The 27,499-nt window shown below is 44.5% G+C and overlaps 1 protein-coding gene across 1 annotated transcript in view; it reads right to left on the bottom strand.

Moving 5' to 3' along the window:
• Positions 1 to 27,499, bottom strand: part of LOC115473714 (myosin light chain kinase, smooth muscle-like) — a 673,403-nt gene that overhangs the window by 268,257 nt on the left and 377,647 nt on the right. Inside the window, exons 15-17 of the mRNA XM_030208760.1 lie at positions 22,936 to 23,182; positions 11,479 to 11,559; positions 10,320 to 11,122 (exon numbers count right to left, since the gene is read on the bottom strand). Coding sequence (XP_030064620.1) covers positions 10,320 to 11,122; positions 11,479 to 11,559; positions 22,936 to 23,182 — 1,131 coding nt within the window. The remainder of the gene's footprint in view (positions 1 to 10,319; positions 11,123 to 11,478; positions 11,560 to 22,935; positions 23,183 to 27,499) is intronic.

The raw sequence follows: 27,499 nt of genomic DNA, 5'->3' as shown, positions 1-27,499 counted from the left end.
CAACAGCCACCTAACTTTCAGGAAATCACTTAAGACCATGTTATTTGGAAACGCTTATCCCAAGGACTCAGCATGCGTCTCCACTGTTGGATGCGCATCAATCTAGAGACAATTTTGGACACATTCCCCTTCCCTCCTCTCTCCTGGTTCCCCTACTCCTCCCGTCCCTTCCTCATCATCCCCATTATTTTTTGTGTATGTTTTTGCTGTATTAGCTTCTTTTACTGCATTGACGTCTGCCTCTGTGGTGCGCTGTTGGGAAACCATGGGTACAAGTGAGATAATACATACATAATAGGTGGTCATAAGGGCTCCTCTGGGAAATGGCTGCACGGCTATCGGTTAACTACTGCACAGGGGAGAGCCACGGGTGGGCCTGGACGGGCCCAGGCCCCAGCCAGTTTCCCTCCAGGCCCCGCCTAGCCCCGGGTGTCAGCAGGTGGGAGGGGGGTGCTCTGCTGGCGCTGCAGTCCCCACCTGCCTACCAGCTCCACGATCGACGAGCAGACGCCCTCGTCTTCCATCCGGCATCGAGTCTTAAAAAAAAAAAAAGCCCGGAGAAACGCCTCGCATCTGCTGTGCACTGCTGTAAAGCAAGCAGCAAATCGTCTCGTCGGTCCTTCCTTCACTGTTGCCCGCCCTTGCGGAAATAGGAAGTTACATCAGAGGGCGGGACACAGTGAAGGAAGGACCGACGAGACGATTTGCTGCTTGCTTTACAGCAGTGCACAGCAGACGCAAGGCGTAACGTTTCTCCGGGCTTTTTTTTTTTTTTTTAAGACGATGCCGGATGGAAGACGAGGGTCGTTTGCTCGTCGATCGTGGAGCTGGTAGGCAGGTGGGGACTGGGTCGTGCAGGGGGGCTCAGATGGGATGTCGGGGTGGGGTGGGGTTCAAATTTATAGTATTTAACTTTTAAAGTTCATGGGAGGGGGGGGGTAGAGAAGGGAAAGAAGGGAAAAAGAAATGCATGCCCACCCAACCTACCCACTGGCCCACCCAAAAATACATTCTGGCTACGCCACTGTTACTGCACAGCAGCAAAGAGGGTCTTAGTGCACAGCAAACCCGCGTGCTGACGCCACCACAGGGGTTCTGTTACTGTAGCTTGGTAAACGGACCCCCTCAGTGACACTACCCAGGGTCAGGAGGAGCTGTAGTGGGAATTGAACCAGCTCCCCGGGAGATCAGCTCATTGCAATAACCATTAGAGACTCCTCTACTACAGTAGTGCATTGGTGCTGCTATATATTAGTGTAATTTGTGTATATCTTATAAGCTGTAATGGCAACTATCACACATCACCAGATGAAAGTTAATTTTTACCTTCCTATTAGGGGCATTCACTTTTTCTTTGTTTTTCATATTTTTCTTTACCTGAACAAATATTCTTGAAGAGAAAGAAAGGGAAACTGTTTGGCCTCTTGATCCGTGGCGGTAAGCCAAGTTCTTGCTTTGTGAATAATGTGGTATTTCCTCCAGAAAGACCCTCAGTAACCTCCACGAAACAGTTTATTTTCCCATAGTTTTGGGGAAAAAAACATAATTCTGAGGATCTCAGTGGGATACTTTAATGCTCTACACACTCAGTCATGCCATTTACCAGATCCCGGCAAATCTGAGGTTTCATGGAAAACCCCATCATTCTGTGCTCATCTCTTCCGATATAAAAAAAAAAAACCCAAGTCATTTATAGTTGACTCGTTCTTAGAACCATGTTTGGGCCATCTACTCTATGAAAGTCAGATTTGCCAATTTCCTGCCATCTCGGGAAATTTCTTCTTCATAGACAGAAGTAACTGTGTCTTCCCTCCATCTCACACATACATACTACTACTACTATTTAACACTTCTATAGCGCTACAAGGCATACGCAGCACTTTACACCATACACGTAAAACACAGTCCCTGCTCAACGAGCTCACAATCTAAATAGGACAGACAAACAGACAGAACAATTAAGAGGTAAGGGGACTAAAAAGGTGGGGATAACAGGTACAGGCAAGTGAGCAATGATTAGGAGTCAAAAGCAGCGTTAAAGAGGTGGGCTTTTAGCCTGGATTTGAAAATGGGCAAAGACGGGGCTACACGTACATGTTCGGGAGGTCTATTCCAGGCGTGAGGTACAGCGAGGTAAAAGGAACGGAGTCTGGAATTAGCAGTAGTGGAGAAGGAGACAGACAAGAGAGATTTATCTACAGAACGGAGTGCCCGGGGGGGGGGGGGGGCGTAGGGAGAGACAAGAGTGGAGAGGTACTGGGGAGTAGAAGAGTGAATGCATTTATAGATCAGTAAGAGAAGTTTGAATTGAATGCGGAAACGGATAGGGAGCCAGTGAAGTGACTTGAGGAGAGGGCTAATGTGAGCGTAGCGACTCTGGCGGAAAATGAGGTCGCACAGCAGAGTTTTGGATTGATTGAAGAGGAGAGAGATGGCTAAGTGGGAGGCCGGTGAGAAGCAGGTTGCAATAATCTAGGGCGAAAGGTGATAAGAGTATAGATAAGGGTTCTAGTAGAGTGCTCAGAGAGGAAGGGACGAATTTTGCTGATGTTATAGAGAAAGAAACTACAGGTTTTGGCAGTCTGCTGAATGTGAGCATACCAGAGTCATGCTGCGACATGTCAGCACACTACAAACCTACAGCAAATTACAGATTTTCACCATGGAATTTCATGGTGAATTTTAAGAATGCACATGTCTTGCCACAAATCTCTAGGGCAGTGGTTCCCAACCTGGACCTGGAGGTACCCCAGCCGGTCAGGATTTCACTGCCTCCACTACCTGCAGATCTCTCCATGAATATTCATTGTGGATATCCTGAAAACCTGACTGGCTGGGGTACCTGCAGGACCAGTTTTGGGAACCACTGCTCTAGGGAATAAAAGTAACACAGCTTAGTAAAGGAGCCCTTAGTGAATATGGAGCCACGTGCATCACTAATAGAAACACAGGGGCCCTTTTACTAAGCCACGTAAGTGTCTAAGTGCGCCAAAATGGAGTTACCGCCTGACTTCCGCGTGGCTCTTGCGGTAATTTCATTTTTGGCGCGTGTCCTGTGCGCGCATCTGAAAATATTTTTATTTTCAGGCGCGTATCGGATGCGCTCCGAGTGCCATTTGACGCGCATAGGTCATTACCGCCCGATTACCATGTGAGTCTTTACTGCTAGGTCAATGGCTGGCGGTAGGGTCTCAGACCCAAAATGGACATGTGACAATTTTCATTTTGCCGCACGTCCATTTTCGGCAAAAATGAAAAAAGGGCATTTTTTATAGGCGCGCTGAAAATGGATCGGCGCACGCCCAAATCCTGCATCTAACACAACAAAAAAAAATGCCTAATGTGGGACACACTCTGCGTTAGTTTGGGGATGTTCATGTGCAAAACAGCATGTTACACTTATTTTTTTTGAGGGGGCGTGTCTGGGGCACAGAGTGGGGTGTTCCTGCGTTGACCAGTTAGTGCATCTATGTTACCGCATGCTAACTGGTTAGCACATGGTTAATACGGGAAGCCCTTCTCACCTCCTTAATAGGTGACGGTAAGTGCTCATGTTGATAATTTTTTTAAATGGCCACGCATGCTAATAGTAAACATTAGCACATGGTCATGAATGAAAAAAAAAATAGAAAAATAAGGGTTTTATGACCAAGTTAAAAATGGCCAAAGCATGTGGGAAAGACCATGTAAGGGCGCTCTAAGGCCCAGTCTTACCACAGCTAGTAAAAGGTGATGATACATTGAAACCTTCTGCTCAGTGTGCTGCCGCAGCTCAGAAAGCAAATAGAATGTTAGGTATTATTAGGAAAGGAATGGAAAACAATAATGAGGACGTTATAATGCCTTTGTATCGCTCCATGGTGCGACCGCACCTCGAATACTGTGTTCAATTCTGGTCACCGCATCTCAAAAAAGATATAGTGGAATTAGGAAAGGTACAGAGAAAGGCGAAGAAAATGATAAAGGGGATGGGACGACTTCCCTATGAGGAAAGGCTGAAGCGGCTAGGGCTCTTCAGCTTGGAGAAAAGGCGGCTGAGGGGAGATATGATAGAGGTCTATAAAATAATGAGTGGAGTTGAACGGGTAGACGTGAAGCGTCTGTTTATGCTTACCAAAAATACTAGGACTAGGGGACATGTATTGAAGCTACAATGTAGTAAATTTAAAAGTGGGCAAGCACTAAAAACCAGGGGACCACATTTTACCATGTCTTTTTTTCCCCATTTGTACTTCAACGTTTTTTTTCTGTTGGTCCAAGGAAAGGTATCTTAAATTATAAAGATTCAAGTGCAAGCAAGGATTAGGTAACAGTATAAATCAGGTGAACAGATTTTCATGTACGTTACATGTGTAAATGGTTAGAATAATATACACATGTATATGCCACTAATTTTTCTAAGCACTATTCTGCAAATACCCGCTTAATTTACATACTGCTGGATTCTATATAGCGCGCCTAGAGATCTGCACCGAAATCCAGGCGTTTTCTATAACAACGTGCGTAACTTAATTGGCTTAACAAGCTAATCAGCTTTGATAACAGCACTTAACAAGCAATAAGGAGTAGTAAGGGGGAAGGGGGAGATTCTATATATGGTGGCTAAATAATCGGCGTGGAAATCAGTGCGGACTAAGATTTAGGCACAGTATATAGAATATGCTTAGTTGATATCATAGTGCCTAAAACTATATGCCTCCATTTACACCAATGAAAATGTGGCATAAATCTCGGCGCGTAGACAAACGCACTGGGCCATATACTATAACTACACACATATATTCTGGAATGCCCATTCCCCACCCATAACCATGGCCCTTTTCCCCTGTGTGCATTAGAATTTTATGCGCATTGCATTACAGAATACGCTTAGTGAGTTGTGCGTGTAAATTCTAATTATTGCCAATTAGTGCTCATTTTTGCTTGTTAAGAGCTGTTATCAATGCTGATTAGCTTGTTAAACCAATTAGGTTATGCGTGTTGTTAAAGAATATGCTTGGATTTCGGCATGAATCTCTAGGCACGCTATATAGAATCTAGGGTAAGAGTCAATAATTAGAATTTATGCACACAACTCACTAAGCATATTCCAAAATTTACGCGTGTAGTTATAGAATATGGCCCAGTGTGTGTTTTCGTTGGTGTAATTGGAGGGGCGTAGTTTTAGGCGATGGGATATCAACTAAGCGCATTCTATATACTGCGCCTAATTCTAGGCACTGCTTATAAAATGTGCTTAGGAGGAAATCTTTACCGCGTGGATATTTTAGGCATCTTACATAGAATCTGGCCCATAGCAGTTATTCTCAAGGGAGCGTACAAAGAGCTGAGCATGAGTGGGGTTCCCACTAAGTGGGTAACTTACCCGAGCCCCTGCTGTATTTAGTGTTCTCACTTACACCAGTCCTATGGCTGGCATTAAGTACAAGAACCCACGTTAGGTGCGCTGATCCCAGTTACACTGTTATTCTATAACAAAATCCAGGGCACCTTGGTTCTATTAGAGATTAGGCTCCTATCACCTAACTAGAGGTAACCCAGTTATAGAACTGCCATCTTAGGGTTTTCTTTCTGCAGTTTTGCCAGTATTTACTGCAAGAAATGCGATTTTGTACAACTTCCAGTTGCTCAGGAAGACATCGGCAAAGCCGTCATAGCATCGGTAAAGCAAATAATTATTGAAACTCATTCATTTATAGAGCTTTGTACTCTGCACTGCTCTGAAGGAGACCTCGTACTCCCTCGCTGCTTCCAAAGGCACCAGCTTTTCAAAACATTACAGGTTGCTAAACCCAACACAAATTATCCCTCCTTGGGCACGAGAAGGAGTTCTGGGGTGGTGAAGCCCCTAATGCACCCAAAGAGCTGTACCTAGGCCCTGCTTCTGATTTCTGCTGCTGCGGGTTCGCTGGGCCTGAAAGATCATCATTAGTCCCAACAGAATTGAGGCAACCTAACTCTAATTATATGGCATTTTTCTGAAAAAGAGCATGTATCTTAGACGTCTGAATGAATCTCGGCCCCTCAGCCACAAAGCATTTTTGATGATTAATCTGCAGATTTGTGGGAGAAAAATGGAAAAAAAATACTGGAAACTGCACATGAAGTATTTTTGTTGAGAGTTATCTGGGAAAGGCAAAAGAGAGAGGAATACTGTAAAGGACAACAATGAAGTAAGTATTTGCTCAAGTGGTCATTACATACGAGAGTAAATTTATGACCATATCTGGTACTGTATTAGAGAAAATCATAGCTCTTTCTCATGTATTTCAACTGTGTACATTCCGAGAACCTTGTTGTTCTTTGTTGGAAATACATAGAGCTTAGAAAACTTGATAAATACAAAAAAATAAAGGACAATAAGAAATCAATACCAGCAGAAAAAATCAACCATAAATGTTTTCTTCATGCCTAATCCTACCAAGTAAGTCAACTTGATAACTCAAGGCTCCTTTTACTAATGGCGGTAAGCCCAATGCTCGCTATACAGGAAGTACCGCCGGGCTACCTCAGCAGCTGGCAGAACTTCCCACACCAGCACGTTGTCGGTTCCAGCGCTAAAAAAATGTATTTATTTTTGTAGCGCCGCAGTGTACTTGGCTAAGCACTCCGAGTTGGACACCGTTTATAGACTAGGAGCTGTGCCTAACTGAAACCTGGTGTAAATCCCTGTGCTTAAATTAAGCGTGGATCAGGCACATTCTGTAACACTGCGCGCAAATTCTTAGAACACTCATACCCCCTCTTTTCAGATCCGTACACTCGAATTTACACTCGCATCTTTATAGAATAAACCTAGCCAGATACGTAAATTCTAATTGTTGCCACTTTAATCTGGGGGATTGTTCATAATCCTCCTAGTTTACTAGGATAGAAACAGTGGCTTGTACAAGGCTTCTATGAGATCTCTATTACTACTACTACTACTTATCACTTCTATAGCGCTACAAGGCATACGCAGCGCTGTACACCATACATGAAAAGACAGTCCCTGCTCAAAGAGCTCACAATCTAAAAATGGAATGTTGCTAGTGGAATAGCAACATTCCATGTAGAATCTCAAATAGTAGCAACAGAATCTCCAATAGTAGCAACATTCCATGTAGAATCTCAAGTAATAGCAACTTTCCAGAATCTCAAATAGTAGCAACATTCCATGTTCCACTGCACTAACCACTAGGCTACTCCTCCACTAGCAACATTCCATCTAGAAGCCCGCCCTTGCAGATCAGCAACACAGCCTGACGTCAGACTCACAGAAACAGAAGCCGGCGCGGCTGTGTTGTTGATCTGCAAGGGCAGGCTTCTACATTACTACTACTATTTATCACTTCTATAGCGCTACAAGCCATACGCAGCGCTGTACACAATACATGAAAAGACAGTCCTCTATTAATTGGAGAGGGCCCATTAGATAGAAAGTACCATTGGACAGGAAATATGGTAACTCAGTTCTCAGTTCTTCCATCATGATCATTAGTAAATAGGAAATAGAAGAGCTTCCAGAGAGAGAGAGAGAGAGGACACAAAAACCCCCCAAGACAACTCTAAAATGCTTGCTAAATGTATATATTAATATATGTCATAATATAATGGGATGTCCCCCACCTTTTCTATTCCTGCATGAACTCATGTTTTCAATGTAGTAACTGAAGTGTGTTTACTTGAGAGGGTATTGTATTAGTGCAAGATCTGTCTTCTTCCCTACCCATATACTTCCCTCTTACTCCCTAAAATATACTTCCCTCTTACTCCAGAAAGTAAAAAGATAGAAAGTTTCTACCAAAACAAAATATCCCCATACTACTGCTGGTCAGTGGGCGTCATTCAAGCTGCAAGTAACTGCTAGCTCTCCCCAGATTCCTAAGCAATCACTTTCATATCTTGGCCATCAGAAAAGGTGGTATTCAGATGTCATGTGTCATAGCTCAGAGCACTGATTACAACTACTGGCACCAGCTGTGTGTATAATGACCTACATGAAATAACATTGACGCTCGAATAGTACTACATAGTGGTACATTGACCAAGAGGTGCATAATCGAACAGGGACAACCATCTCTAAGGACGTCCCGGCGAAGGGGCGGGGAAACCCGTATTATCGAAACAAGATGGGTGTCCATCTTTCGTTTCGATAATACGGTTGGGGATGCCCAAATCTTAACATTTAGGTCGCCCTTAGAGATAGTCGACCTAAATGTTGAGATGGTCGACCTTAGAGATGGACGTCTCCAGTTTTCGGCCATAATGGAACCCGAGGACGCCCATCTCAAAAATGACCAAATCCAAGGCATTGGTCGTGGGAGGAGCCAGCATTCGTAGTGCACTGGTCCCTCTCACATACCAGGACACCAACCGGGCACCCTAGGGGGCACTGCAGTGGACTTCACAAATTGCTCCCAGGTGCATAGCTCCCTTATCTTCGGTGCTGAGCCCCCCAACCCCCCCCCAAAAAACCCACTCCCAACAACTGTACACCATTACCATAGCCCTAAGGGGTGAAGGGGGCACCTACATGTGGGTACAGTGGGTTTCGGTGGGTTTTGAAGAGCTCACATTTACCAGCACAAGTGTAATAGGTAGGGGGGATGGGCCTGTGTCCGCCTGCCTGAAGTGCACTGCAGTACCCACTAAAACTGCTCCAGGGACCTGCATACTGCTGTCATGGAGCTGGGTATGACATTTGAGGCTGGCATAGAGGGCTGGCAAAAAAAAAAAAATTTTAATTTTTTTTTAGGGTGGGAGGGGGCTGGTGACCACTGAGGGAGTAAGGGGAGGTCATCCCCGATTCCCTCCGGTGGTCATCTGGACAGTTCGGGCACCTTTTTGAGGCTTGGTCATGAAAAAAATGGACCAAGTAAAGTCGACCAAATGCTCGTCAGGGACACCCTTCTTTTTTCCATTATCGGTCGAGGACGCCCATGTGTTAGGCACGCCCCAGTCCTGCCTTCGCTACGCCTCTGACAAGCCCCCGTGAAGTTTGGTCATCCCCGCGATGCAGTTGAGGATGCCCAAAATCGTCTTTCGATTATGCCGATTTGGGCGACCCTGAGAGAAGGACGCCCATTTCCCTATTTGTGTCAGAAGATGGGCGCCCCTCTCTTTCGAAAATGCCCCTGCAAGTCATTCAACTTAGCTGTTATCCTTTGACAATATTAAACGTTATCTAAAGGTACTACAAAGTAGTTCTTGAAAGTAACCAAAATAAACAAAATAGGTTTACATAATACTCCAGGTTACTAGTCACTAATCAGTGACCTTTTGCAAATTATTTGTCTATTAACATGGTAATACAGACTGAATTTTCCCTATGGCAGCACCAGTCTCGGCTGGAAATACCATTATCCTACCATGAGAGAAAAACTGTAGGTCAACACTGAACAATATAGGTCTTGATATGCTTTACCTACAGGAGCAATACATCTGTTAAGAATTTTTGTAGGACCTTGAATGTCTCTACTATGGTACTGATGTACCCATTTTGAACTAAACAAAGGTGGTGTTGGGGGGGTGTTTTGATATTTTCATGTAATTTTCCCTGGGCAATATATTAATAAACTCATTCTTTTGCCAAATAATAAACTGCAAGACACTTCAATTGCACAGAAGCAGAATGAGACAGTAATTTTATCATAAACATAACGCTCTTGGCTTTCAGCACTTTGGTATACTTCAGAGAAACTTAAAACGGTCTCAAGTCAATTACCTAAAATATCACAGCATGCTGTAAAATAATGTTCCTGACATGAAGAATTGTCAAGCACACAACAAAAACCTGTAAAAGCCTTGTGAGTCTTATCCTGGAAGAATATTGTACTGTACGGAGACTTGAAGAAAGACTGAAGGATCAGTTCTTCAACTTTCTGACCTCAAGCATATTCCAGCACAAAATACTGAAGCAGTGTAGATTTATCTTAACATTAGAAACTGGAAAGTCTTCATTGACACTTTAATCCAGATAGTAACTACAGCATTCCATTTTTCCTGGGAAGGGGGTGCTGTAGAAGAGGCGATTTTCAAATGAAGAAGTTCAGAGAAACAAGGTACTTTCGTGTTGGTGAGGTACTGTACGCTAGATCGTATAAAAATATGACATCTGTGAGCTCTTGAAACCAAGCTGCTGAAAGGGCTTTACAGCAAACATGCCAAACAACATGCAGCTGTTTGAGCACTGGGAAAGAAATCAAAATAAGTGTAGTACATTTGGAGTCATTCCCAAATCTAGCAGCAGTTGTAATTAAGTAAATTCAAACATTAATATCATCATATTTTAAGAAATAAAATTCATAATGCATGAAACAGAAAACTGGGTCACTTACCTTCTTGAGAGATGACGATGAACTTTGATGACTTGATGATTTTGCCATCCAAGGTCCAGGTGACAGCTGCAGGGGGATCTGAGGAAATCCGGCACTGTAGCACTAGCTTCTCACCATCAACCACACGAGTATCCTGGAGCTTTTCTGCAAACAATGGCTTGGTTCCCTTGCTCTCAGCTTTCTTCTCAATTATTCCATCTTCTACCACTGAACACCCATGATCGCAGTTAAGATCATTCTTTTCCTCTTTTTCCACTGGTTTGGAATCCTGGACATTGGAATTGCTGTTTCCATTTTCAGTTGGTGACTTCTTCTTGGTTCCAAGCATGGATCTGAAATCTGGATTGGATGGCTTGGGTGCCTTCTCAGGTATGGAAGGTTTTGGGGTGCTCTTTTTAGCCAACACTCCGCGGAAGTCCACCTGCTGGGGAGTGTGAACTTTCCTCTCCTCTTCCGACAAGGTCTTTGGTTTGACCTGTCGTTGCAGGTTAGCACGGAAGTCCATCTGCTCTGCTGGGATTTCTTTCAGTTCCTCCTCAGAAAAGCTTCTGGTGGCGACTTTTTTCCCCAAAATGCTGCGGAAATCAAGTTGCTCTGCTTCTTGCTCCCTGAGCTTTTCCTCTGTGTGCTCCTTGGTCTCAGTTCGTCTCTTGAGCAATCCTCGAATGTTGCCCTGCTCCTCCTCGTCCTCAGTGGATTCCCCAGTGATCTTTATGCCACCACTGATCCTGCCAAATCTTGCTACTCCATGATCACCACTCTCTCTCTCTTCTTTTCCTTTGGAGCCGGCCTCCTCCCTCCCCCTGGGATCAGCAAAGAAAAGAAAGAAGCACCAGAAAGGGCTGGTTTAAACCTCAGGGAACAATCTCAGAGCAAGGATGAAATGTGTTTATAGACGAGGAGGGTGATTAGAAGAACACAGTTCATTATTTTATTGCATCAGTGATGACTTCAGTGACCATATAAGGGTACACAAAAAAAAAGTTCTCTTCTACTCTGGCTGTGTACAATGGTTCAGCTGCATGATGAAAACAATTTGTTGGGTCACATTTGGGGATTAATTTGAGTCATGGCTAGCCAGGGTCTGGAAGGGCAGAGAATTAGCAGAGTAAAAAATAGAACCCACACAAGCAGTCCCTGGGAACCGTATAGTACTTACGTTTTGAATGCTCCTTCTCTGCAAGAGGAACTTTTGCTCAGCGTCAGAGAAACCTGGCAGCTGCATTCTCCAACCGGGTTCCTGCAAGTTGAATCAAATCACAAGAGATGTTTTTTCTTTCAAGGAAAACAACCGAGTATGCCATAATTAAACGATAGCTTTCACCCCCACCACCCCTGTTTGGTCTTGGCCCACAAATATCAGTCAGGTTGCCAGTTTTCTTTTAGTTTGGGATGACTTGTTCAAAGGCTCAGGTTTCCTGTGAGGGTTTGCATGACAGAAAGTTTATCCTAGAGCTTTCCCTAAGCAACTGCGTACATGCACCACAAAAAATTTAGCATAGGATTTCTTTCAAAGACCTGATTAACAACATCAATTTCTTATCAGACTGCATTCTTTGCTTCCCCCTAAACAGGTCTGCCCATAAGTTAGTCATGCTGATACACATCAGGAACGGGGGCTACTCATGAAACAGTACAACTCTTCATATTGTGATAGACCAAATAGAGAAACATACTGAAAAGTACATTTAAAAAAAATCTCACATAACCAATTAAAAAAAAAAAGGAATTAAAACCCAAGCATGGTAAAAGGTTCCAGAATTTTAAAACTCTGCAAACCTTCCAAATTCATTTTACTGTCTATTTATTCAAAGGAGCCTTTTAACCTCACACATGATCGTGATATGAAGAATAACCCTGCTGCACCAAATAGCGCAACCAATCCCCAGGCGTCCTCAGCTTGTACATGTTTATGTTAAAAACTTAATAGTGTTGCCATATATGGAGACAGGCACTTATTCTTTCCTTTGCAAAGGAATGCCAAGGATACCTTCTGGAAACGCCTCCCATTAAAGAGGTCCTTTCAATGTTTCCCTTCAGCAGACCTATTACTGCACCGACTTGCCAGTGTTTAATCTCATTTTACTATCTACATATGTTGTTGAAACTGAGGCCAGTGTCGGAAGGGTATGATTTTAGCACTGTGTTGTCCAGACTGGAGTTTTGTGATGTATTGTATTTAGGGTTGGCAGGGACATGCTGTAAGGCACTGCAAATGATGCAAAATTCTGCAGTCAGATTGATTTTTGGAGTTAGGAAACGTGTGCATGTCTCACTGCTGTTACAAATAAATACACAGACTTGAGGTTTACTGGCAAGAGGGAAAGTCTGCAAATGTTGTATTACAACACAATTTACAAAACTGAACCAAAAGGAACCTCAAAGCTCCAAATACCATGCTTTTTAATTACTGCTATTTAATCTGGTGGTTTAGTACTATCGTTGGTTCCACTGCTCAGAAATTACAGTGTCCGTGAGATACCGTATGAGGATGTTATAATGCCGTTGTATCGCTCCATGGTGCGACCGCACCTTGAGTATTGTGTTCAGTTCTGGTCGCCGCATCTCAAGAAAGATAGAGTAGAATTGGAAAAGGTGCAGCGAAGGGCGACTAAAATGATAGCGAGGATGGGACGACTTCCCTATGAAGAAAGACTAAGGAGGCTAGGGCTTTTCAGCTTGGAGAAGAGACATGACAGAGGTATATAAAATAATGAGTGGAGTGGAACAGGTGGATGTGAAGCGTCTGTTCATGCTTTCCAAAAATACTAGGACGAGGGGGCATGCGATGAAACTACAGTGTAGTAAATTTACAACAAATCGGAGAAACGTTTTCTTCACCCAACGCATAATTAAACTCTGGAATTCGTTGCCGGAGAACGTGGTGAAGGCGGTTAGCTTGGCAGAGTTTAAAAAGGGGTTAGACGGTTTCCTAAAGGACAAGTCCATAAACCACTACTAAATGGACTTGGGAAAAATCCACAATTCCAGGAATAACATGTATAGAATGTATGTTTGGGAAGCTCGCCAGGTGCCCTTGGCCTGGATTGGCCGCTGTCGTGGACAGGATGCTGGGCTCGATGGACCCTTGGTCTTTTCCCAGTGTGGCATTACTTATGTACTTATATAAGGTTCTGGTTTTGACTTATCAGATTTTATATCAGGGAAGTCCAAAGTATTTAAAAGATGTGATTCAGTTGTATATCCCTGTACGTTCTTTGCGTTCAGCTACTGAGAGGAAGCTTCTTGTGTCAGCATTAACTACATTTCATTGGCCTGAATCAGCTGCTTGCGTTTACTCTGCAGCTGGTCTGATATCATGGAATGCATCATTGGGTCATACCTGATTTTGTTAATCCATACAGCAATTTAGAAAAGTGCTTAAAAAGACACTTGTATGTGCAAGCTTTCCCCAACTCCTGAGTTTTTAGTATGGCAGCTTTTTAGTTAGATTTTTTTTAATGATTTGTTGTACAATGTTTTGTTAATATTTGTTTGTTATTTTTAATGTTTATGATTTACTAGTAAAAAAGGCCCGTTTCGTAAACAAATGAAACGGGCGCTAGCAAGGCTATAGAGAGAGTGAGAGTGTGTATATGTATGTGTGTCTGTGTGTGAAAGAGAGTGTGCACAGGTAGGGTGAAAATGAAGAGACAGCAGTGAAATTTTACATAGGACAGCTGAACCATTTGAGGCGTGTTTGTGTGTCTGTGTGAGAGAGTGTGTATATGTGCGTGGGTGCGTGTGTGTGTGAGATACAGACAGTGTAAGTGTGTGTGTGTGTGTGTGCGTGTGTGTGAAAGTGAGTGTGAAAGGGTACGGTCAAAATGAAGAGACAGCATTATAATTGTACATAGCACAGCACAAACATTTGAGGCAGTTCTTGCCTTATCTCCCCTGCCGCCCCCTCCATACCCAACGGTTCGTTCCTTGTCTTCCATCCCCTCTGTGTCCCGTGTGTGTGTGTGTGTGTGTGAGAGAGAGAGAAGTGCTAGCAGTCCCTGTGATAGTGGCAGGTCAGTTGCTCATTATAGCCAGTTAAGAGTGAGAGTGTGTGTGTATGTGCTGGTTTTTTTCCTTCCCTCCTATGCCCTCCGTGTCCGTTGTTTGTGTGGAGAGCAGAGATCTATATGGTCCTTTTAGTGTTGCTGTTGACGTCACGTAGCAACCGTGTGCTGCTGGTTTTCATTGTTCCGCGATGTGTCTTATGTCATGTTCCGTCGCTTAGTAACGGGTTCGTGATGCGATTGGTTGAGTGTCATTGGTCCGCCCTCAATGTCTTGACGTTTGACGTGGGGAGCGGGGCCAACACTCATGGGCGAATTCCGGGTTTCACCACCATGCATTTAGAACGTTGGGACTTGTGGAGGCTTCAGAATGTTGGAGGTGCGTTTTATTTAGAGAGATTATGTAAAACACCTAACCAGCAGATGATCAAAAGTGAACGCCGGTGCTAGAGGCTGTTAGCCTCATACTAGCGCCGGCGTTTGCCACCGCCCCATGATCAGAGCCCTCGAGCATGTGAAACAACGCACTCGAGGGCTCTTTGCGCAAGTAGTATGCTAATGCATGCTAAACAGGGCTTAGCGCATTCATTGCCAATGATCAGCAGTCAGCACGCCAAAATTTGGGTCGCTGGCTGCGGCAAACCCTACGCCAGCTCCGAGCTGGCGTTAGGGTTTGCAGATCATTGGGGAGGAATGGTGAGCCCTGTCCAGCATGCAATTGCATGCTGGCAGGCCCCCGTTCCCCCCCCCCCCCAAAGCAAAGCTGCCACAGGGGGCTGGAGGTCCAGCGGACCTCCGGTCTCCCCCGACGACCCCCCCCCCAGGTTCAGGGAGGGCTGGAGATAGGGATAGATGGGGTATAAACGTTTAGAATAAATAATGAGGGATGACAATACAACACATTTCATTTCCCATGGTGCAAAAATAGCTGCCATATTAAGTTCTTTGAACACAGATTTATTTTCTGGGAAGCATGTTTCGAGGCAGAAGCTGCGGGGGTCTAGAAAGGCTCTGCAAGCATGATTTATTTTTAGGATTTGCTCTTCTTCCTCAACAGTGTTAGAGCTAACAGAAAGAGACAGGCAGAATTTCAGTGAGAAATGAGAGTGGGATTTAACTAATTAATAAAGTCCCATCAAATGCTAGAGCCAGACTTGTAGTTTTCAGTCTCAAGTGAAATGATGAGTGCTCTTTCATTGCTAGTGCAATGTACAATCCTTTAGCCTTCTGCTTATAGGTATTGTTAGCATTGTGACATTAGCATTCAGTATTTACTAAAGCAGTAATGAAACAATAATGAAGAACATTTTAATTATGTAAAAGACAATGTGAATATACTCCACAATAGGCTATCTGAGTTTCAGGTTTTGCTCGAGTTTCAAAAAAAAAATAAATTCTTCCAGAAAAGTCCAAAAATATTCTAAGATGTAGCAAAGATAACAACGTGGGAAATCCTTTCAGTTGGGGACAGGAACGGCAGAAACTAAGAACTTGACATTCAGGATTCCGAGTACTGCGTTAAGCAGCTAACGTGAGGTTTTCAGCGTGGTAGATAGTAACGCAGACTTGCACTTCTGTCAAGTGAACAAAAATGGGAGCTGCGCATTTCAAAAGCCCTGATAGCTGCCTAATGTGGGAATTGGCCAGGTCTGGGCGTGACAGGCCTGGAAGAGGTGTGGCCAGCTGTGACAGCTAGTGTGCAGGTCATTACCATGCGCTAGCTGTCCTGTCAATAGCGCCTCAAGAGGGAGCAAGTTTAGCTGGGCTTCCAGCAGTCAAGCAGAGTGGCTGTGAAATGTCAAGTTCGCAAGCCCAATCTCCTCAACAGAGACTCAATTCCCTGACCATAAATTCCAACCCCACCTGAGACCCAACCTTCAGACAAACCCTGAATCCCAGCAACTAAAACCCCGACAACCCCAGAACCTGTCCCCCATGACAGCCCTGACACTCCCTTTTAGAAACTAGGCCCTTGCACAATTATCTCACCCCCCTTCCATAAACCCTGTCCCCCACACCTCAACCTTCCTCCTGATATCCCCCGGAACTTACTGGGGGTCTGCATTGCTGGCCCAGTGGACTCGGGCAGCAGCAATCCTCCTCCAATACTGCCTGGGTTGGTGCTCAATTCCAAAATGGTGCCGATGACCTCTAGCGGTAGTCTTGCAATACTACTGCTGGAGGGGGGAGGGGGAATCATCATTCCATAAAAGGGAGATTTTCTAAAATGGGTATTTATGCCACCCACAGTTGACACACACCCTACTTGGACATCTCAATTCCAACTTCAACATCCTTTCTGAAAAGGGGTTTCTCGCGTAATAGAGTATTTCTCTTTTATGTTTTTCCTCCGATGTCATTTTCTTACCTACCCAAATTTTTAAAGGAACTCTACATATTGCGCAACGGGGTGTCAAACTGCAATCCCGGAGGGCTGCAAATCAGTCTGCTTTTCAGGATATCCCTAATAAATATGCATGAGCTATAGCTGAACAAAATGGAGGCAGTGACTGAAAATCTCTCTCATGAATATTTATTTAGGATAGCCTGAAAATTTCATTTCTTTGCAGTCTTGCAAGACTGTAGTTGGAACTCCTCATTGTACACTATTAAATTCTTTTGGCAAGGACACGCAGATAAATACTTTTAAGGGCAGGAAAAAAAATAATATTTTCCACCACACACTCCCCCTTCCACTCAATTTGAATTTGGATTTTAGATTAAATTATTTGCCTGTTCTAAATACAACCTTAAAGTGAGTTGCAAGTTATGTTCCCGTGTAAGCGGACTTACTATCTAAGTTGTACCGGAGGCAATGGAGGGAGAAATGACTTGCCCAAAGCCACAAACTGTGTGAATGGGAAAAACAGGACTTGAATCCAGACTACCCTGGCTCTCAGCACTTAGTATGCAAACTCTCTCATCATGCATATTAATTGTGGATATCCTGAAAACCTGACTGGTTCGGTGTGTGCCCTGATGAGTGGGTTGAGAAGCACTGAGCTAGGCTAATAAAACCTTTCAATTGTATTTTCTTTGTGAACACTGTAGGAACTCACAGAATGCAGAGAATTTTCAAACATTTTTTCCATCCCCAAAGTGATTGTGGGATATAGTTAGATGTTAAGATGCTTTTTTACTACAGATCCCATTTTATGCAATGAGATCTAGTAACTAATAACTGGGGTTAACAGTAAAATAATATGTTTTAATAGTAGCCCACCCTGATAACTTCCCCCCCATAATTAAAGAAAAGTCTCCAGAAATTGAAAGTGAGCCAAGTATAGGGCAATCAGTCATTGTGACATCACTGATGAGGTTGGCTCTTAGGCATTGGTGGAATGAGGCATTATGACATCACAATATCAGCTCTGGTTACTAGAGACTGAAACACTTCACACTCAGAGGGGAAGTTATCAATGTGGGCTATCATTAAGATGGATTATTTTATCACTAACTTGTGCTATATTAGCACAGGTTCCATTTTATGCAATGAGACTTAGTTACTAATAACTGGGGTTAACAGTAAAATAACATATGCTGATTGTAGCCCATATTGTTGATAACTTCTCTCCAATATGTCTTAATGATAGTCCACTAAGGGTTTCTTGAACTGGGGACTGTTCAATTATTATTGTTTTCAATTGTTTTCTGAACTGATATCAAGATTTCTGGATATTTAGCACAAAATCTATAAAAACTAAGGGGCCCTTTTAATAATTTGTGGGGAAAAAGGGCCCTGCGGTAGTGGCGGGAGGCCATTTTTCCCACACACCAGGGCCCTTTTAACCACAGTGGGTAAAAACCACTAAAAAAATGGCCATGCAGTAAGATTAATCTTAAGTAAAAAGTAAGGAGAATAGTTGAGGATACTTTACAATTCGTAGACATCTCTCTGGAGAGAAGCATTATTTGAATGTTGTGCTTTTTAGCACATTTCTTATATATATGTTTTTTTAGAAGAGAGGAGTACATAGATCTTAAGAGATTATCGTCCTGATATTTTCCTTGGAATATACATTTTGAGAAACATCTTCCGAGGTTGCAAAGACCCCTGAGGCAGGCCTTAGGGCCGAAACACGGCCGTGTCGGGTCCGTTTTATATTTTATACATACAATTGTTTTTTTATGTGAATAAACATATACGTTTTTGGTATCCTCAACTATTCTCCTCACTTTTTACTTTTTATCTCACGGTTTCGTGAGGGTTTTCACCTCCTTTTTGCTTTTGTAAGATTAATCTTACCACGTGGCCATGTGTGGGGGGGGGAGCATACTGCCACCCACTGTGGTAGTGAACAGGGCCGCCGAGAGACTAGGCTGGGCCCGGGGCAAGGCTGCCCCGCCTCTGCCCCCCCATCACTCCCCTCGCCGCTGCCGCCCCCGGTCACTACCCCCGCCGCTGCGTCTCTTTTGGCCTTCCCTCCTTGTGTCCCGCCCTCATCTGATGTAACTTCCGGTTTCCGCGAGGGCGGGACACAGGGAGGAAAGGGCAGAAGAGAGGCGATCTGCGACTGCCGCTTTGAATGAAGGGGGCCCGGAGCCGTGGAGGCAGGCAGATGGGACCGGGGACTGCAGCGCCGGCGGCCTGACCCCGGCGCCAGGCCCCTGGTGAATTTTGTCCCCCCTGCCCGGCGGCCCTGATAGTGGTAAGGGCTCCAGAGGTAACCGGGCAGCCTGCAGCGATGCCCGATTACCGCCAGGTTAGCGCTGCTCTATAAAATAAAACATTTTTCCCGGCGCACTGGAAATGGTGCACACTCGAGGCAGAATTACCGCCGGCATCCACATTGGGCTGGCGGTACTTCTGGGTTAGCGTGCGGTACCCCCCGCGTTGGGCTTACCGACGCTTTGTAAAAGGGCCCCTAAGAGAGTTTTCCATCTAGAACTTAAGTGCTTATCTTAGTCTTGGACAAGTATACAGATTTACTAAAGCTTTTCTCTTCTGTATTCAAAAGCCATCTTTTATTATTTCAGCTAGTAAGCCTCTGCAGCTCTATGCGATTTGGCTCAGTGCCTCAAATACTGAAAGAAAGAATTAAAAAGAAAAACAAACAGTTTCCTGTGGTTTGCAAGTTTGAGGCCATACTGCACACAAACTGCAAATCCAAACTTTTACTGGGAAACAACTATTTGCAGAAATTAAAATTCTTTACATTTTAGGAGTACAAAAAAAAAATTGATCACCAGGATAAGATGATATTTGAAAGCATTTCTTGAATGAATTTGTCTGAATAGTGTAAGGAACAAAGGAGTGATAGGGCTACCGCAAGACACGCCTAGGCGCTCTGCGGTACATTTGTGTTTGCCGCATGGCGTTTCCCATGCCAGAAAATATTTTTCTATTTTCTAGCGTGGGGGTGTGGGGTGTGCAGTATAGGCGTGCCCAATGGTAATAAGCCATCACCGCACGCTGACCAATTACCGCCAGGTTAGCGCATGAGCCCTTACTACCTCCTAAACAGGTGGCGGTAAGGGCTCAGGCAGTAAATTGCCGCATGCCAATATTTTTATTAGCGAACGGCCATTTACGACTTCCATTTGAAATAATGGAATTTCTGGCTGTGGAAACAAGTTACCTCGGCGCACGGCAAATCTATGCGCCCACACTACTGCAGGCCTCTTTTCAGTGCCATAGCGAGGGCGGCTGACACACGGGGTGGGTCGCCGCGGCGCAGCCCCCCTCGGAGCGCGCAACCTGTGCACCCCCCCGGAGCGCATTCTTACATGCATTGAGAAGCGACGAGCGGGCGGGAGGGCCAATCCGCCCCCGAGTGCACGTCGCTGGGAGCTGCATTGGCTCCGCTGGTTCCCTGCTCTCTCTGCCCCGGAACAGGAAGTAACCTGTTCCGGGGCAGAGAGAGCAGGGAACCAGCGGAGCCGACACCCCCCCCCAGCGGCGTGCACCCGGGCTGGACCGCCCCACCGCCCCCCCTTCCTATGTCACTGCCTCTCAATGGTGTTCCTAGGGGGGCTGACACCCAGGGCGGATCGCTGATGCGCCCCGCCCTCCCGGGTGCAGAGCCCCCGGATGCAGCACGGACCCCCCCCCCGGCGAAAGGACACCCCCCCGTGAAGGAACCCACCCCCCGGGTGCACGCCGCTGGGGGGTGCTGCGCACACCTGTCCTCCGTTGTTCCATGCTTTTTCTCTGCCCCGGAACAGGAAGTAACGTGTTCTGGGGCAGAGAAGAAGCATGGAACAACGGAGGACAGGCGCGCGCGGCACTCCCCCAGCGGCGTGAACCCGGGCCGGACCGCACCTACCGCCAAGGGCACCTGGCGAGCTTCCCAAACGTACAAACATTCTATACATGTTATTCCTGGAATTGTGGATTTAGTGTGTTCTAAAGTGGGACTTTCCCACACGCTGAGCCCAGATTTACCTTGGCATATTTAATAGTTTTTTTTTCTTTTTTTGCAGGTCATGCACTAATGTTCGCATTAGTGCATGGTACCTGCAAAATATTAAGACAGGAGCACTTACTGCCTTCTGTTTAGGAGGCGCTAAGGGCTCCTGTGTTAACCCTGTGCTATCCAGTTAGTGCAGTCTAACTGGAACATACTAGCTGGATAATGCTTCCATGCCCGTTCTTCAACCATGACAAACCAAACAAATAGTTAATGCGCATTTTATCGAGTTGTAACAGGCAAAACACCGCAAAATGCTTTAATGTGTTTTGTGGTAAGCCTTCTCTCATGCACTAACAGGCAGATGATCAAAAGCAAACACCAGCGCTAGAGGCTGTTAGCACCATACTAGCGCCGGCATTTGCTACTGCCCAATGATCAGAGCCCTCAAGAGCGTGAAACAACGCGCTCGAGGGCTCTTAGCGCAAGTAGCATGCAAATGCATGCTAAATAGGGCTCGTAGCGCAAGTAGCCTGCAAATGCATGCTAATCAGCGCTTAACGCATTCATCCCCAATGATCAGCGACCAGCGCGACAAAGATTGGGTCGCTGGCCGCGACAAACCCTATGCCAGCTCTGAGCTGGCATTAGGGTTTGCAGATCATTGGGGAGGAATGGTGAGGTCTGTCCAGCACGCATTTTTAGAAAGAATAATAAAAAAATTTTTGAAAAAGTTTTTATATGTGCATTATTAGTTTTTCTTTTGCAATGCATTAGAATTGTATTAGAGGATGTTTTAGTAATAATATGCATTTTAAATTGGATTAATGGAGGGTATTTTATACTCTCTATTTCTTAGCAATATGTATGATCAAATTTTTATATGTATCTTTTCAAATGTTTTTGAAAAATACTTTGTCACTATATGGTTCATAAGTCAGTTACATTTCATATTCTATATTGCGTGTATAAAATGTATTGCATATTTGTGTGTTTTTAAAAAAATATATATACATAACATTTTAATTGAAATTAATTTAAACCATTTTTTAAGAATCATTTTGAGGTATGTAGTTTATCTACTTTCTATTGAAAGATATGTTTGTATTTTCACACATCATCAAATTGGTACTCCAGATAGATAGAATGTAGTAGAAATATGTTTACATTATGTGTTTGTTATTGAGTGTCTACTTACTGCTTAACTAATGAGGTTTAGTATATTTTTATACTGATGTTGTTTTAATTTGATTTGTTTTAATTAGACTCCTGACGCAGGCCAGTTGGGCTGAAACACAGCTGTGTCGAGTCATATCACCTTTCAACAAAATTTGGATTTTTATCTTTTTGTGTGTCGTCTTGAGTTTTTTTTTTACTTTTTTGATTTTACTTTTTTATTTTTTATCTTTTATTTTTATCATTTTCTTTTTTTTTATTTTATACTTGTATTTTTTATTGTTTATGTTTCCCCTTTTTTGGGGTCATCTTCGCTGTTTTGTTTCATTGTCAATTTTTTTGCGAGGACTAGTTTCTTCTGTTTTTTATTCAAAATGACATGACAGACCGGAAGCAGTGAGGAAAGAAGCAACTGGAAGCACAAATGGAACCAGAAACACAATAAGTGGGGAAAGATGCAGCAGCCACTGCTAGTGTTGACTTTCCAGCCCTTGGTCTCCCCTGGTGATTTCATGGGGCATGCAATGGAAGGGGACAGATTTTATAGCCTTTCCTGAAGCCATGGAATCACAGGAAATTGGAGGCCCCAGGCATAAGCAGACAAAAAGCCAATCTCAAAGCAGTGACGGGCTTAGCCCAAGTACAAATACTTGCAATGTCAGTGATATAGAAAAAGTCATCAACATGGATGAGAGGACAAAGGGGGATGAGATTAATGTGAAGGTTTAACAGATGTCAGGAAGTTTTTCTTTCCATGCAACAAGCCACAAATAGGAGAAATAGTCTTCTGGGCAAGGGTCATTCAAACTAAAGAGGAGGCACATTCAAGAATCTATCACACGCCATCAAGAAAACAGCTGCAAACAACGAAGAACTTACAAACCACAAGTTTTAACTGGTTCCCTAAACCTAGCAACTTTTGTACAGCTTGTTCTTATGTCTCATAAAATCTTTCAGCCAAGAGGATCAACAGAGCATGCTTCTTTAACAATTAAGTCCAGCATTGCTCTTTAAAGAATGCCCTCCCCGATGCCCAGCTAAGACCACCACCACCTAAAAGAGACACAGCTTAGGTATGCATACTTCAATTTGATTTCATATTGACCAGCATTGTGGGCTTGCACATTCCTCAGTATCAAAGTGAAGACATCTTCGTTCTGTAAGATCTCATAGCCTTCTTTTCTTGTGAGCACCTTGCCGTCTTTTAACCAGTGCACCGTTGGGAAAGGGTCCCCGGCGATGGCGCAGGAGATCAGCACGTTCTGTCCCACTGCTGATGTGACTGATTTTGGCTTGCTAATAAACCAGGGCTGAATTCCATCCTGAGGCTCTGTAGCAAAAACAAATCACAAAGAACGGGGCCAAAAATTAAGACAAAACAGGATACAGAAGCAGCTTTAAAAAAATGTTGGTATGCGTCAGTGGCGTAGGAAGGGGGGGGGGGCGGTGGGGCAATCCGCCCCGGGTGCACGCCGCTGGGGGGGGGTGTCGGCTCCGCTGGTTCACTGCTCTCTCTGCCCCGGAACAGGTTACTTCCTGTTCCGGGGCAGAGAGAGCAGGGAACCAGCGGAGCCGACGCAGCTCCCAGCAACGTGCAGTCGGGGCGGATCGGCCCTCCCGTCCATCCCTCGCCGCTTTCCGATGTAAGTATGCGCTCCGGGGGGAGGGGGGTGCGCACTCCAGAGAGGGGAGGGTGCGCCGTGCTGTGGCTTATGTTTTATGACATTTAGGCCCTAAAGATGCTCTATTTGTGTTTTGGACGTCTGAAAACCAGCATTTAGACATCCATATTGCATGTCTGGATTTTATAAAGCCAGAATATAAACATCTAAAACTGCAGTATGCCCTTACGGAAAGCACGCGTAATCTGGGCATGTTTTGGATGGGACTAGGAAGGTGCCAAAATATGGATGTCCAACTCTGTCTTCAGAGGGGGAAGGGATATTTAAGTCCAAAAAGATGGATGTTGATATTTAGACCTGGTACCTTGGCACATCTAGAGTACAGAAAGATGCTCTGAATAGCTGTCCACTGGAGGGATTAAGGCAAGCCACCTCCTTAATTCCCCACTGGGCGCTGACCCCCTCCCTCCCCTGTATATGACATAACTGGTGAAGGATACTAGGTCATATGACAACTTTAGGAACGATGGACTTTCATGGTACTAGCATCTTTTAAAAAAAAAAATTAACTTCTTAATGCACCTCCATGCAGAGTTGAGGAGTAGCCTAATAATTGGTGTAGTGGGCTGAGAACCTTGGGACCCAAGTTTAAGTCCCACTTTAACCCTTGGTCATTTTTTTTTCAATTGTGTGCCCTCCAGGCACAACAATAACAACAAAAAAATCCAGTTGATGACCTACTGCAATGGAAATTCATGGAAAGTAATTCATCAATGCACAATTTTCAGGTTTCCATAAAATGTTTTGCACACAACTTTTTGCAAAAAAAAAAAAAAAAAAACAAAGACCCCTCACTGACTTGGTGCCATCATGTATAGCACCTGACTCCTAGCAGTATATAGAAACATACCACTAGGGGTCATTCTTCCAAATAAGGGACTGCTCAAATGTTCCTTATGTAGATGACTGACCTCCAGTCATAAGCAACTGGACATTGCTCCTTCCTTTATGTTGACTTTTGGAGTGGGACTTGTGGGGGGGGGGACCCTCAACATGCAACCCACTTATTTTTAAGGAGGTAGGGTTTAAAGGAGGGGGCATGGCTTGAAGGGTCACCTCTATAGCCTGATTTTGAGCTCCAAATTGAAGTTTGGATAATAAGTGATTCAAGCCCACTGGCTCATCAGGGATTCATGGTTTCCTGGAGGAGGGGCCTCTGAACTAGGTTCAGTGGCCCCTTCAAGTCCCACCATGGAAGAGGAGACATATTTGGGGGAAAAGTTAACTAAGGAATTTAAATAAGCCAGGAGCTTATTTGCATTCCATAGCGAAGTTTTGAAAATGGTCAGTAAGTCACAAATTCTTTCACAGCTTAGTAAGTTGGCCCCGTAGATTTCTCATTTTCACTGCGCAAATGTTTAGAGCTAGGGATGTGCTTATTATGGACTCAGTCCTTCAGTTCAGCTCTGGTCCTTGATATCCATAATGAATATGTATGAGATGCATTTCCATACACTGGAGAGTATGCATGCACATTCATGTCATGGGGATATCCTGAAAGCCCAGCTGGAGATCTAGATTTGCCTGCCCCTGACTTTCTCTACATTAGTAGTCAATACAGGAGCAAAAGCAGGTTAGAGCAGTGGTTTTGACCGAGTCCTATAGACACACTCAGCTAATCTGCCTTTCAGGATATCTTTATTAGATTTGAATGCAATGCAGCCAGTGCATGCAAATCTATCTCATACATATTCATGGTGGACATTCAGAAAAACTAACTGGCTGGGTTAAGAACAGGCAGCTCCTTGTGACTCTGGGCAAGTCACTTAACCCTCCATTGCCCCAAGCCGCATTGAGCCTGCCATGAGTGGGAAAGCGCAGGGTACAAATGTAACAAAAATAAAATAGATACTATTGGAGATTCTACATGGAATGTTGCTACTATTGGAGATTCTACATGGAATGTTGCTATTCCACTAGCAACATTCCATGTAGAAGGCTGCGCAGGCTTCTGTTTCTGTGAGTCTGACGTCCTGCACGTACGTGCAGGACGTCAGACTCACAGAAGCAGAAGCCTGTGCGGCCACATTGGTGATCTGCAAGGGCCGACTTCTACATGGAATGTTGCTAGTGGAATAGCAACATTCCATGTAGAATCTCAACTAGTAGCAACAGTGGAGGAGTGGCCTAGTGGTTAGGGTGGTGGACTTTGGTCCTGGGGAACTGAGTTCAATTCCCACTTAAGGCACAGGCAGCTCCTTGTGACTCTGGGCAAGTCACTTAACCCTCCATTGCCCCATGTAAGCCACATTGAGCCTGCCATGAGTGTGAAAGCATGGGGTACAAATGTAACAAAAATAAAAAAAAATTATATGCAAAATTCTCTATACTATTTAAAAAGTACCTTTTGAATAGTATAAAAGATTGTAACTGAAATTCTGAGGCTTTTTCCTCCACATAGCAAAAATAGTATAAAAGTAAAGACATTTTAAAAACAAGCAACATATTAATCTTTAAATATGTCATTGCATAGTATGATGTAATATCTCCACATGTGTGAAGATTTGACGGGTTTACAAATATAGATAATCCCTTTCTCCGAGGGTTCATAATAGGGTTCTAAACACCTTTGGGGGTTGGGGGGGGGGGAGACATAGAGTAGTGCATAACATAACAATCATCTGACTGTCCTAAGAGCTGGGGATGGGAAGGAGTTTTAATGGGGGAGGGGAGATAAAGTCAGAATCGTAGAAGGCTGTAAGACCACAAGCCTCCCACAATGTCGGCATTTTTTTCTTTTCTTTTTCTTTTGTGAGGCACGGGGGTAAAATATAAAAATTGGTGTGATTTCATTCTCATATTATCAAAAGACGTTTGTTGATGTTTTTCTGTAATCTTACCCCCACTAAAAGAGATTGAGTACCAAAATAACCCAAATGACTTCCCTTTCTCAGCTCCTTCCCTTACTCATTGAAAAAGCAAGCATATAAACAAAATGACAACTTTCAAAATCTAGAAGTTATCAAATGCATTGGCAATTTATGTTCGTAATTGCTGGGACAATGAAAATGCTTCTTACGGCTGAGAAGACAAGGTTACGTTGTAAAATGCATGTTCTGCTTTCAACTTAATTTACATTTTACAATAAGGCAGCATAAAGCAGTTTGAACGGAGACCACATTACGGCATCTCACCCTCACTTTAATATCCAAACGCAAAAGGACTTTCGGAATGTCCCATATCTGAAATTCAGAAAGGCTGAGAGTGTACAGTGACTCATATTTCTTTTATTACATGTGTATTAACAAATTTAGGGCCCTGTTTACTAAGCAGCGTTATAGGCGCGTTAACATTTTTAACGCGTGTTAACCATGTATGCGCATTAACCATGTACATGCCTACAATATCCCTATAGGCACCTACATGGTTAGTGCACATGCTAAGCATAGCCGTCGAGAGGGGGCAGGGGGGACAAAATTCCTCGGGCCCGGGCCTCCAAGGGGGGCCCGGCACCGCAGTCCCACCTGCCCTCTGTCGTCGACCGTCTGCCCTCTGCTTTGAAATCGCAGTCTCACCTCCGTGAAAGCAGCGCTGACGTAAATTCTGTGAGGGCGGGACACAAGGAGGGAAGGAGGACCAAAGGGAGGCGTTCTGCTGCCTGCAGCGCTGCTTTCACGGAGGTGAGACTGTGATTTCTATGCAGGGGGCCTGACCTGGTGACGGATGGAGGGGGGGTAGAGGGGGAGCAGTGGCGACCTTGGGGGGCTAGAAGGGGGAGCGGCGGCGGCAGCGACCTCGGGGTGGCGGGGTGGCGAGGGCAGCAGAGGCCCCGGGGGTGGCCTTGCCCCGGGCCTGGCCCAGTCTCTCGGTGGCCATGGTGCTAAGTATAGGCACGCTAAAAACACTAATGCACCTCAGTAAACAGTGCCCCTAGGGCCGGGTGCGCTCTTTTCCATTAACGTTCTTTATTTACTGGAGGTCCCATTTTAGGCAATGAGATATTTATTACTAACGCTTGTTAGAGG

The sequence above is a fragment of the Microcaecilia unicolor genome, chromosome 7 (genome assembly GCF_901765095.1).
Source record: "Microcaecilia unicolor chromosome 7, aMicUni1.1, whole genome shotgun sequence".
Classification (NCBI taxonomy): Eukaryota; Metazoa; Chordata; class Amphibia; order Gymnophiona; family Siphonopidae; genus Microcaecilia; species Microcaecilia unicolor.
This window is presented reverse-complemented; position numbering and strand designations above follow the sequence as displayed.